The 13671-nt window shown below is 38.9% G+C and overlaps 2 protein-coding genes across 3 annotated transcripts in view; both read right to left on the bottom strand.

Annotated features, from left to right (window-relative positions):
• The window catches only part of RALBP1 (ralA binding protein 1), a 97731-nt gene extending 91431 nt beyond the window's left edge, over positions 1 to 6300 (bottom strand). The window contains exon 1 of the mRNA XM_073331597.1: positions 6217 to 6300. The gene's annotated coding sequence lies outside the window, so the exon portion shown is untranslated. The remainder of the gene's footprint in view (positions 1 to 6216) is intronic.
• TWSG1 (twisted gastrulation BMP signaling modulator 1) overlaps positions 1 to 13671 on the bottom strand; it is a 40342-nt gene that overhangs the window by 5779 nt on the left and 20892 nt on the right. For both annotated transcript variants that reach the window (XM_073331600.1, XM_073331603.1), the window contains exons 3-4: positions 10578 to 10677; positions 6217 to 6483 (exon numbers count right to left, since the gene is read on the bottom strand). In XM_073331600.1, coding sequence (XP_073187701.1) covers positions 6217 to 6483; positions 10578 to 10677 — 367 coding nt within the window. The remainder of the gene's footprint in view (positions 1 to 6216; positions 6484 to 10577; positions 10678 to 13671) is intronic.

Genomic DNA, 13671 nt, shown 5'->3' with positions numbered 1-13671 from the left:
TTCCCTACTTTGATGTTGTGAATCTGATTTTTCCTTCCTAAGTGAAGTACTTTGTGTTGGTCTTTACTAAATTTCATCTTGCTGATTTCAGATCAATTCTTCAACTTTTCAAGGTCCTTTTGAATTCTAATCCTGTCCTCCAAAGCGATTGCAATTCCTCCCATCTTGATGTCACATCTGAAAATTTTATGAGCATACTCTCCATTATCCAAGTCATTATAAAAATATTTAATAGAACTGGGTCCAGGACACACCTCTATAGGACCCCACCAGATACACCCTCCCAATTTGACAGCGAACAAAGACAACTCAGTCTTTCAACTAGTTTTTCACCCATCTTTTATAGTAATTTAATCTCTGGACCATATTTCCCTAATTTGTTCATGAGAATGTCATGTGAGACTGTCAAAAGCTTTATTACAATCAAGATATAGCACCTCTACAAATGATGGAGTTGGACTTGTTTTCCTCCTTACCTTGAAATTGCAAATTTATACTTAAAGATTGATAAAGGAGACCTAAAAGTTAACAAAATGTACAATTTCAAAAATGGTTATTTCTCAGGAATGGGAAGCTTTTTGTTTGAGTTGGCTTTTAATAGTCCTAGTCGCCAATTCCTTCCTTGAAGGAGACCAAATCATCTGTGAATATGTATTGGGATCCTCCCCTCTTCTCTGCATTTGAAAATCTCTCATAACAATGGAATAGAACATAAGAATGGCCATACTGGGTCAGATCAAAGGTCCACCCAGCCCAGTATCCTGTCTACCAACAGTGGCCAATGCCAGGTGCCCCAAAGGGAGTGAACCTAACAGATAATGATCAAGTGATCTCTCTCCTGCCATCCATCTCCACCCTCTGACAAACAGAGGCTAGGAACACCATTCCTTACCCATCCTGGCTAATTGCCATTAATGGACTTAGCCTCCATGAATTTACCCATTTCTCTTTTAAACCTTGTTATAGTCCTAACCTTCACAACCTCCTCAGGCAAGGAGTTCCACAGGCTGACTGTGCGCTGTGTGAAGAAGAACTTCCTTTTATTTGTTTTAAACCTGCTGCTCATTAATTTTGTTTGGTGGCCCCTAGTTCTTATATTATGGGAACAAGTAAATAACTTTTCCTTATTCACTTTCTCCACACCACTCATGATTTTATATACCTCTATCATATTCTCCCTTAGTCTCCTCTTTTCCAAGCTGAAAAGTCCTAGCGTCTTTAATCTCTCCGCATATGGGACCCGTTCCAAACCCCTAATCATTTTAGTTTCCCTTTTCTGAACCTTTTCTAATGCCAGTATATCTTTTTTGAGATGAAGGGACCACATCTGTACACAGTATTCAAGATGTGGGCATACCATGGATTTATATAAGGGCAATAAGATATTCTCTGTCTTATTCTCGATCCCTTTTTAAATTATTCCTACCATGCTGTTTGCTTTTTTGACTGCTGCTGCATACTGCGTGGACGTCTTCAGAGAACTATCCAAGACGACTTCAATATCTTTCTCCTGATTAGTTGTAGCTAAATTAACCCCCATCATATTGTATGTATAGTTGGAATTATTTTTTCCAATGCGCATTACTTTACATTTATCCACATTAAATTTCATTTGCCATTTTGCGGCCCAATCACTTAGTTTTGTGAGATCTTTTTGAAGTTCTTACAGCCTGCTTTGGTCTTAAATATCTTGAGCAAAGAATCTTGAATAAAGAAACAAAACAAGTTGTCTGATGCAGAAAAAAGAAAGCACACTGTTTCTGCTACATCACTGACTATCTCTTCTCCAGCAGTTCAAGAACAAATCTTTGTTCGCATATGACAGGCAATGGAATTCTGCCTGTTGCTTCTAGCAAGTTCAGGAGCCCTTATCTAAAATGATTCTTTCTTGGACTTGTGAAATGTGGCCATGTAAAAAAGGTTACAGCTACAGGTTCACAATGTATTCTGGAAAATCTATTTAACTGTTGTCAATTTCAAGAACCAATTATGTAAAACACCCACTTGACTGTCTCACTGTAGATAAAAGGATGTTACTTATTGCAGTAACAGTTCTTTCATTAGCATTTTAACAATTTTCACATATGTCCAAAAAGGAATGTGGAAGACAGAGTTCTCAGGGGAAGAAAATACTGCAGATAAATAACTCACTATCTCAGAAAATGAAGATTTTTTTTTTTAAATTCAGAATAAAGGGAGGTGTGTGTGGCAGAGAATAACGTAAAAAAAAGTCTGAATTCAAAGTAATCAAAACAAGACAGCATCATGTTTCCATCAGCATGTTGATATAATCTTCATGTTTTCCAGTGCAAGCAATAATTATAAAAGAACTACACAGCAGAGGACTTTGGGAAGTCACAAGTTCAGAGCACACCAAGTCTGATATACAATATTTGTCTTTAAAATCTTATCTATGAGATGAAAAATTCTTCTGATCCTCTCCAAGCCAAACTATATTTACAGCGTTGCCAGCAAATGAAAGAGAGACAATACATTTTTTGTAAGAGAAAATAATTAGGTAGTCATATACAGTGCTTTTCATCAGTAGATCAAAGCACTTAACAAAAGAAGTAAATATATTATTAAAATAAACCAGTATACAATTTTCTGGTAATTAAGGATGATAAAAGAGAGACCTATTTCAACATCCACCTGTTGTATCCAGTAAGCTAGATACACTATTGGTGACAAACTCTCTTACTTGGTTCGGGTTCCAGAAGAGGGTGAATTCAGAGCCCATCCAGAGAGTAACCAATGGTTAATGTCAAGACACCCTTCACTGCACTACGGATTTTGTTTCATCAGCTGCCAAAAGATACTCTGCTATCCTTCCTCCTGCTGCCAAGATTCTGTCACCACCTGTGACAATTAAGTTCATTCTAAAAGGTACTGAACTGCAAGTTCTGAGCTCTGAGGCCACCAAAAAGGAGTTTAAGCTAAATATGTAGAACAAAAAATGTGATTCCCAGAAAAACAGCTTGAAGTTCTGACTAAAGAGTTGACAACCCTTGGTATGAACAATTATCACTAGTTCCCGTAGTTCAAAATAATATCTAAAGTGTCAGAGTCAAGCTGGGCGTGAGGAAATCAGCAGCATGGTAACAGAATGCGATTTTTAAGGTCCAATAGCTTGCATGGGCTAGGGCTAGAAAGGAATGCTTTGTACCAAGGGAAGTTCCAGCTTTCCAGTAATATAAAGCAGTCCTTTCTAGCCCCAGTGGTTCATGAGGTATCTGTCATTACAACTCTCAGAGGTCCCTTGGGCTAGCGATACTTTTCATCTAGAACTGAAAATAGTAAGTTCAACACCTCAGACAAGTTTAGTTTCAATCCCTGCATAAGCATTGTATGGAATCAAGGCAGTCAGAGAGGCGTGGCAGAATATGGCAAGTGTAGTTTTAGGCAGGGCTCATTCCAAGTTTTGTGGGACCCTATACAAAATAACATACAATAAGCTGGGTCCCATCCACCTCTGACAACCCCTCTTTCTAACCTCTAGTTATTGACAACACATCCCCAGCTCCAAAGTTAGGGAAAAAGTGGAGGGGGCATATGGAAGCCAGCATTGCACCTTATGGGCAACAAGTAAAAGAGGTATAGGTAGAAAGAGGATATCTGGGCCATACCTTCTTAGCATACAATGCTAGTGCCGGATGGCAGGTGTCCACAGAAGACAGACAAGCTGAGCAGAGAGGAACCAGAGCATGCAAAAAACCCAAGTGGCTTTCTAGTAGCCCCATTACAATTGTTAGCAGCACTACTAGTGGAACTGATGGATGTTTGGCATCCAGGGCCCTAGATGTGCAGGGCTTTACGGGACTCCCTAGGTTCAGTAGACTGAAGAGCACCACTGACTGTAGGATATGTTGGTATTTCTAGCAGAGCATTTTTCTTGTAGATGTTTTAGCTTGAAACAATACAGGCTGTTGGTTAGTATGTCCTACTTATAGTATGAATAGTATGTACATGTATTTTGTAATACTTGTGCTTACATGAGCTGTACGAAAGCCTTCCCGCACAAGCATATTATCTGTTTGTCCATACTGCCCAGCAGTTTTTATTCCTCCTCCAAGTACATGATGTTGGAAGCAATTTTACACCTTCCCCATCTACAATCACTGAAGATCTGAAAAGGATTAGATCTGCTCAAGTTTCTTAACTATAAAAAGTTCACTTTTATTTCTATGCTAAATTCCTACCATAGCCTATTAATCAGGGGCATTGAGTACCTATTTCTAAGTTTAACCCAATTGTCATTCTCGGAATTTAGCAATAGCATGCATGATCTTTGAACCTCATATTGAATACAATGTTGCTTATGGAACAGGGAGTCTCATGAAATAGACAAAAAACCACCTGGATTTGGGACCTTTCCCGCTATGAATAAAATGCAAATTGTTATTAGAACAAGTTGCCCTTTTCATAAAGTCTTGAGAAAATCCCGCCCCAAAACTCCAACTTTTAATCCAAAAAGGCAGCAAGTAAAATTGACAAATGCCTTCCAGCGTTACGAACATCAGAGTTACAAACTGACCGGTCAACCACACACCTCATTTTGAACAGGAAATATGCAACCAGGCAGAAGCAGAGAGGGGGGAAAAACCTGTGTGTTTGTGTATGTGTGGGGGGGAGGAGCAAATACAGTACAGTGTTGAATGTAAACTACTAAAAAATAAAGAAAAAGTTTAAAAAAAGATTTGTCTAGGTAAGGAAACTGTTTCTGTGCTTGCTTCATTGAAATTAAGACAGTTAAAAGCAGGATTTTTCTTCTGCATAGTAAATTTTCAAAGCTGTATTAAGTCAATGTTCACTTGAAAACTTTTGAAAGTACAACCATAATGTTCATTCAGAGGTCCATTCCTGAGGTGTTCATAACTCTGAGGTTCTATTGTATAATTCACATCTTTAAATACTGTACTGTGTGCACATATGGCTTTCTGCAGTTTACTATTTAACATTGTTACTTTCATTATTCTAACACCAGAAAGCAAATATTTTAATAATGTCAAACACAGATATGAACTAGATGTTTTCTGACCATATGGTTTCCTGCATCTGGAATGAATTTATTTTCTTAATGTGCCTTAAAATCAAAGGAAATAAGAAAAGTCTCTCTCTGAGTTCCATTTAATGAAGAACAGTCTTGTTTAGAAACAAAACTAGGTCAGAGGTTCACACTTACATGGAAATGCAATACGTCCATATTAATTGTATTCCTTTCATTAGTTAAATAAAAGAGCCAGCACAGGAAGAACAGCACAAGTTACCAATAGTCAAACAATAAAAAGCCAATCACAGCACTGCTTATAGATATGACTAACAAATTAGATGGTATTCCTCTTTTTAAAAAAATTAAGTGGTAAAAAATCATTTAGTTAAGAGGAAAGAACAGTTTACGATGTTTCTCTAAGTTTCATGGGAGGGTGTCGGAGAAAATACTGTAAATTCTGTTTAAAAAAGTCAACCGTCAGAAAAGGAGTCTCCAGGTCACAACAACTGAATTTGGCATCATTTCCCCCTGGCAATCAATATTTTATCATCCTTCCTCCAATCACGTACATCCCCTGAATCAATGCCATCAATGCCAAGAAACAGATAACACTTACTCATATCTATAGTTAATCCAGTATTACCTGGAATATCATTTTGTCACTCAGATGCTCAAAACATGCCATCTTGGAGCCAAGAGTTTAACCTCTATTCCAGATCCAGGAGCAAAAACACCAGCTCTCTGAATTTTCCCTTTTTAGCTCTTTAAAGCTACATATTTAAAACTGTTCCAGCAGCCTACTTCTGTATTGCTATGGGATAGATTAGGTGTAGTTCCTGATCTGAGTCTGATTTTCTCAGAGTCAGAAGAGGCAATTTGTTCAGCTTCTGACAGCATTTTACATTATCCCACCTAGAGTGGTGTGAACTGATGAAACCCCACATTTTGGAGGGGAAATTCCATGTTGACAAATTGTTTTGTGGTTCATTCCCCCCGCCCAAGACTGTCATATGCTCCTCCCTTTGCCCATGATGTTGTGTTACTCCCCCTTTGTCCCACTGTGACAAAAATTAGACCAAACTCTTCAGGGCAGGGACCATGGCTTCTATTTGTACTTTAAGGAGGCTAGCACACTTGAGCATGGTTAATAAAAATGTTTTGTCCTTTTTAGGGCCCCTTCACAAAGGTAAAACTAGGAATTTAGCCTTTAGACAACTAACTGTTACCTTTGTCGCTGGAGTATGGTGTGTGGACAGTGTTGCTTGGAACAGAGACGTTCTGGTGCTGCGGCTGGTTAACTGTTTCTAAAAATGAAACTAGATTCTCATGATGCGACAGTTCTTCTGCTACAGGGAAGGAGACAATATTCCAGTTCAGCTGAGTATCCCCTTCTGTGAGTGCCCGGAAAAGGGAAGGGATTGGTTCATGCAGCTCCTCTACAGTGCTCTTGGAAGTTGGAGGGGTGTCACTGTAGTTGCGAGGATTGCACATACCTGCAGAGGAATGAAAAGTGTAAAGTGAAAAGTCTTAAAACTGTCTCCCGTCCATCCCCAGGAAGGGCAGCATTTAGAAATAAAATTAATTTTTGTAAAAAAAAAAAAAAAAGGGTGAAATCCTGACCCCCCAATGGTATCAGTGGAGAAACTTTCATATATTTCATTAGGGACAGTATTTCACCCACTGGGTTTAAGATCTTTGCAGTGATGCACTAAAGTTTAAAGTGAGATGCCTTGGCAACACTGAAGTACATAAATGAAGACACCACAAGAATGTTTGTGCACAGCACTCTGCTTCCCTTTCTCCATTATGGTTATGGTTTAGGGTATGAAAAGTTCAACTGAAGCTGTTTGTTTCGTTGAACAAAAATACTACAATACCAGCATCTGAAAGAAAACAGATATTTGTTTACATTAGTATGATCAGGACTTGAAGAGTTTATCCAAAACCTAAGAGCCGGGGTGAAAAATACCTACAGTGCAACTCCCCTAAAGCCAGGCCTGCTGGAAATGAAAGGAACACATAATTGTTTACTGTGTGTTACAATTAATACAATATTCATGTCAACGTTTTATGTAGCTCCTTCTCTTGCTTTTCTTTCATCTTTATTCCACGTCTTTCTTTTCTACTTGAGATCATAGTGCACCTCTTCCTTGGAGCTTTCCAGTCATTTTCCTCTTTTCTTTCTTCCCCTACACGTGCTCATCTCTCTTTTTCCTTGCACTATGTTCTCTGGCTCTGCCTCTATCTTTCACTCCCCTCACTTCCCCAGTCTCTCAGTACCATACTTATGCTCTCTCCCACACCCTCAACTCTAACCACCCCAATTTATATTATTAATAGTTCATATACAGAGCTTGAAAACATTGCCAGACACCCAATGGCCAGAACTTTCTTGACTTTATGAAGGTGTTTGATTGGGTCCACAGAAAAGCCCTCTGGAAGATCCTGAGACACTATGGAATTCCAGCAAACACCGTTAATGTGATATACACTTTGTATGACGAAACTGCATGCTGCATCAGCACACAGATCAGTGACAGGGAATGGTTTAAGATTGCTACCAGCAAGGTTGTGTACTATCCCCACTTCTCTTCTGCATGGTCATAGACTTTGGGATGAGAACAGAAATGGCTGCTGCCTAGTGCACTCAGATTGTTTGTGCAAGAGTAAGCTGCGAGACTTAGATACCAACTTGAATGGAATGCAAACAAAAGCAGAAGTGGCCAAAGTGGGAGTTTGTATCCGTACGCAGAAGACCAAGATCATGGAAACAAGAAAATGCTGTCAACACTGACGGATGTGTGATTGGTGGAGAAGAATATGGAAGAGTTCACTTCATCTATCTTTAAAGTACGTCTACTAATGGACAGCTCATTAAGAAGTGCAGGCAAGAACTGGCAAAGTCAGTGGATCTTTTTTCCATTTGTCAAACATCTGTCAGAGTAAGATGAAAAATGTACACACTAAAATGAGATTGTATAATGCAATTGTCCTCAGAACACTATTGTACGCCTCAGAAAGACAACAGATGGTGGAAGTACACAACAGGAAGTTAATTGGAGAGACTGTGTAACAATGTGGAAGTGTACCACAAAGGTCAGCAGAATGAGGACTCAGTACTCAGACAGAAATGGCAACAGTGGTTTGACCATGTCATCACGCTATGTTGTGGCAGAAGCACAAGGTACATCTTAGATTGGATCCCACCTGGAGGGAAAAGAAGAGGACAAAGAATGACCTATTGCAGGACAATCAAAAAAGATGCTGCCACAATGGAGACAACTTATGGTAGAGTCAAACATCTTGCTGTGGACAGACAGCAGTGGGAAAAATGGGTTGCCACATGTGCCATTAGGCCCAGGAGATTCTGATTCTAAAGCTAAAGGCCAGAAGACAAACTAAAATGAGGGGGCCCAGTGTCCTTCCTTTTCTCTGCAGATGAGAAAGGGAAGAGTGTTTAAACTCCTACTAATGTGCTCTCCCTGGACCCTGCTTGGGGACTCTCCATCTTGTAGCATCCAGATAGTAGGTATCTGACAAAAGTGAAGCTCTTCTTGATTGCTTTTCTATGAGCCACAGACACTCCCTCTCCCTCACTGTTCCCTGACTGCCAACTGCTGCAAGGATGGTAGGGATCTATGTTGCTTCATCACTATCCTAGCCTCCATTTTTTAATAAATTCCTTTTGATTCCTTGCTCTCCAGTTATTAGATCTAGGGGCTACCTCTACTGCTGCTCAGAGCTCACCCAAGGAGCAGCATGAAATAGCTTCACAGTTGTCCTCAATTGAGTCTATCAAGAGAATTCTTAATAGCACCAGTGAAACTGACCAGAAACTTTTTAATTTCACTCCTGCAGCTGCTGCAGGGCAGCACTGTGTGAAACACTTATCCTTCTTGTGCCGCTGTTGCATCTGTTTAGTTTTTTGTTGGAAGCTTTTCTCCACAACCATAACGGCTAGACGTATTTTTTTTTTTTAATATTAAAACTTACATCTTGCAGAAGGCAGTAAGCACTGACCCACTAAATCATCCTACCTCCCCAGATGAATGGACTTTCAAAGGCTGAACATGACATAGGAACATACTTTACTATTCTTACACTTCACTTAGGCAATAAGTCCCACCCCTAATTTTCATATAAGATCTGAATGTTATTTGTGCTTGCCATTGCAACTAGAAATAAAAATTCTTATTAGTCTCTGGGAGTTTAAAAAAATTAAGTTTATTTATTGAAAAGCCCACTGAAAGTAAGGACAAAAGTCACAATGGAAAAAAGCCAAATACCAGTTCAATCATTACCAGTAATGTGGTTTTCACTTCCAAAATCATGTGGCCTCCTACAGCTGGAAATTCTTTATGCCCCTGGAACACTAAGCAATACAACTGTTCAGCAGTATTTGCAGGACTTGCAGGAATAACATTCTCATGTTGATCTGAAAGCATCCCCTGCTGAGCATGGGTGCCTCAGTCATCAATTTCTGCAAACCTGAAGCTTTCATTTAAAAAGTTAAATTTCTAGTCTCCTGGTTGCAAAAATAATCTTCCACCTATGAATCTAGTTTAAGTCTAGTTATAGTTCCCTTTTTGAGTCTGCCTACCAACAACTGCAGCGCCTCTGCTGTTGCTGATACTTGGCAAAACTACAAGCAAAGTGAAGTTTTGATAGTTAACTGGCCAGTTTCAAAGTGGGCAGTCAGAACCCAATGACTAGAGCAGAACAACCAACAATCACATCCATTTCATGCTATTCCTTGGGAAGCTACGAGCTGCAGTAGAAGAGTCAGGCGCTGTAGCTATTCATTATCTTCAATAGAGGGGAGGATCAATGAAAAAGAAACTGTGGGGAAGGTAGAACAATGGAGACTTGCCCCTCTCACACCAGCCAGGAGGATCTTGAGTGAAAAGAAAGGAAACTTATTCTTCTTTCCAGCATCCAGAAGAGGGTTGAAGCTTCTAATACATCAGACACCTATAAGGATATGGATAATACAGAAGATGGAATCCCTAAGCAGGGTCCAGGAATAGCGCTCACTAGTAGAAGCCTTAGCTACTAGCACTGGGCTTCTTGTCAGGGCTTTATCCCCTCAGCCTCACTGGTGGAACACTCACCCTCATCTTCCATACCCATTTCTGGATAGTAAGTTTACTCTTCTGGCTAGTAGGCATCTGGTAAAGTTTTTGAGTATTTGTTTCTAGCTCTCAGGGTTCACAAGACAGCAAACCTTAAGCGCCACTGTTTGTATGATATTTCTAATGGCACTTTGTAGTTAGTCCTTCCACTGTATCACAAAATGTGATAATTGAACACTGTTGGTGTACTGAGTTCCTCTCAGGTGACAAATTAAGGGGTTTTCCATAATCTGAAACAGAATCAGTTACCGTGACATTAACTGAATAAAATCAGGAATACCACAGATAATGTACATCAGGTGACCCAGTAATATCTACTTGCTTATAATTAGCTATTCAGCTCCCACAGTGTGCTATTAAAATATTTAATATAGATCCTGCCCTGAAGAATTTACAATCTAATTACAGAAATGATGCAATGAGCAGTAGCAGTAGATAATAAATAATGAACTTACCAACACAATCACAGCACTCATCCCAAAGTGTGCCTAGACAAAGCATGCACTCTTTGCAACAGGAACAGTTTCCTTCCCCAGGTCGGCATTGACACAGCTCCTGAAAACACAGCACATTATGCTGGAGCTTTCTGAGATGTAGAATACTAATAAGTTATGATAATTCTTCATCTAGCAAGCATTATTTCTTTGCATTTTCAAAGGAAGATATTTACTATTTTAGGTTTCTTTAAGGTCAGGATATCATTTTTATCAACAACTGGGATACTGAGCATTTAACACAAAATCATTATGTGTAGGAGGGAATGTACCACCATTTCCCCCATGAATACCTGGATTTACAAACTCTCTGCAGAGCTAAGTGAATATTTTTGCAGCCTGGGCATGGTGTTCTAAGAGATTTTCTCTTTTCATAACAGAAATGTGTGGTTTCTTAAATGTAACTTCTGCAAACAACGAATAACTATAGGCAATAAACCTATGAAATGTACACAGATGCATCCATCTATGGATTCTGATAGCAACACATTTGGTGCAATCACTTAAACCCAAGATTTGTGTACAACTTCTAAGTTTTCTTATACAATATTTAAAGAGATCACTAGATTGTCACCATATTTTAATAAACTTTTAGAAATATCTCTTTCTTGCCCTACATGCTATTTTTAACAGCAATATTGTTTGTTAGACAGACAAAAGACAGATACGTGGTCAAGACTAGCCTTTGATAATGATTGAGATATATAACTTGTCCCCTCCCTTTACAGATGGCAGTGTTATTTTTGCTATCACAAACACACTACTACGATTTAGTTATGGAAATAAAGTATTTAAATAGTCAAAGAGCACATTAAAGTTTATCACAAGGATTTTTTATTCATTATTTTTTCTTTTGTTAATAGAAAGTTAAAGGTGACCTACATAGGAAAAATGGGTTGTGCTTTTTTGGGGGAGAGGACTCAAGCATTTTTGACACATCACCTAAGCCGGGGAGCAATGGTTGAGCTGCCCTACTGAAGAAAAAGTGCTTACAGAGTCTCTAAGTATGGAAACATCTTTGATGTATAAAGGAAGCCTGGAAAAATAAAAAGTGTTCTGCTTATTTTATTTATTTATTTTACTTTAGAAACTTGTGTTTTAGCTAACCTGCTTTTACTGAATGACTGAAGGGCTGGCTGGTTGGAGAACACATATCAAATTAGATCACAACACGAGGTGAAACCTGAACAACTGAGAGGGGAGGGTCTTTACTTCAGATGGTCTAAGACTTAGTTTTTCATAACAATGCATTTAATTCAAACCTCAACAAACAACTTGGAAGGAAGTTCTTTCTGTTAAAAAATTCAGTAATGCCACTCCTCCAATAAAGGCTGAGAAAGCTCCTCTGGTCCCCTCCAAAGACAACTCCAGCAAAACCAGGACAGACAGAAACATCAGAAATATCAATTACTGAGTTAAACAAAAAAAAAGGCACACAGAAAACAAGCTTGGAACAGCTGTGGGGCCTTCTTGCTATCTTTTAAAAGAAGCAGTGAGAGGGCAGAAACCCGTTTTTTAAATTCTTTACCCGTCATCGTTAAGGAACATCAAACCCTTTTGCAGAGCTACTTGAGCATATCTTGTTAAGAAAATATTGTGAGGAGGGGGAGTTTGCTTGCCACATCCTTTCAATGGTCAAGCTATTCTTGTATATATTTTCTGGTATGGCAGAAGGATGAGTTTCAATACACTTTTGATTTACAGTTAGGTGTAAACACAAGGGGTGGGGGAGAGAAGAAGGGAGTATCAGTTATTATAGGGGGTACCTTCACCCTGAACTTCAATAAGTTAAGGCTCAGATTCCCAGACATTTTCCTGTAAAACTGCTTCTCCAATTTCATCCCACCCTTCTCCTAACACAGCAAACCACAACACGGGCAAATGCAAATATGCACACAACATCAATGGATTTTCACCCTGTTTAACTGTGCAGAAGGTCCGAAACAAAAAGAAAGAAAAAAAGAGTACATCTATAAGACCAGGTCTGGCTATATGGGGTCCATCTACCTGAGTGTACGAGGCAGAGCCAATGCAGTGCAAAGGACAGTTCAGTCCCCTTTGACATTATATGAAAATTACCGTGTATATTTCTTAATTTTCTATTTCAAGTCAAATTACTGAGCGATTAGATTCTGTACATAGGGTTTTGTTTGCTTATTTACATTTCTTGTGTATTACAGAATTAAGAACTACAAAGCCTATAACCCACCATGGTAAGAACACTAGGAAATTAACTGATGTAGAAACATCAATAAAGGTAACAATGTAAAGCATATGTAAAGCTATAAAGAAACCCTTCTCCATGCCTTTTTTTTATTGGTCTCAACACCATTTGTTAAAGCAACACTATCAATTTAAAAAATAATCCTAGTCTTAAAAACTCAGAACTCAAGAACTGAAATATCAGAAAAATATTTCCAATTTACTTTACACATCTGCCAGCACTTTAGAGACTCAGTTTCATGGTTCTCCCGATATGGTCATTTTTTCTTGTCTATGTGGGTCTTTCAGTAAAGCCACAGGGCAGAGAAAAAACATTTTAAGAAATAGGAAAATGTAGTAAAGCCACAAAAATTGGAAGGGGGGACTCAATGTCAGGGCAATACCTGAAGTTACTTTTATCTCTCCCTGCTCCCAAGTAGATTGCGTCCTTTTAACAGTGTTGACCAGCCCCTTACAAAATGGCTGCCAGTATATACTGAAGTGATGTCACTTGTTTTCATCATAAGGGGTCCATACCTGCATAGCACTTACTACTATGAGGATTTACAGAAAGAAGGTTAATTTTGTAACTCTGACAGAGGAGCAAGAGTTCTAGGCAAACAATTTGGTTTCACCTTCATTACAGATAAGTTTTATAGAAACAATGTTAGAAAGAGGATTTTGGAAGATAGTTCATTTTCTTATCCTTCTGAAGTTGAATTTGTTGTAGAATAGGATTTTTGTTAATCTTACGGTGATAGTGTCTGGTGCCTCATTCAGGCCTCAGGGCCCCATTGTGCTAGGCCCTGTTCATACAAAATTAAAAGATGCTCCTTGCCCCGAAGAGTTTGCA

Source organism: Lepidochelys kempii, chromosome 2, assembly GCF_965140265.1.
Source record: "Lepidochelys kempii isolate rLepKem1 chromosome 2, rLepKem1.hap2, whole genome shotgun sequence".
Classification (NCBI taxonomy): domain Eukaryota; kingdom Metazoa; phylum Chordata; order Testudines; family Cheloniidae; genus Lepidochelys; species Lepidochelys kempii.
The sequence above is the reverse complement of the archived record's forward strand: the minus strand, read 5'-3'. Positions and strand labels throughout refer to the sequence as shown.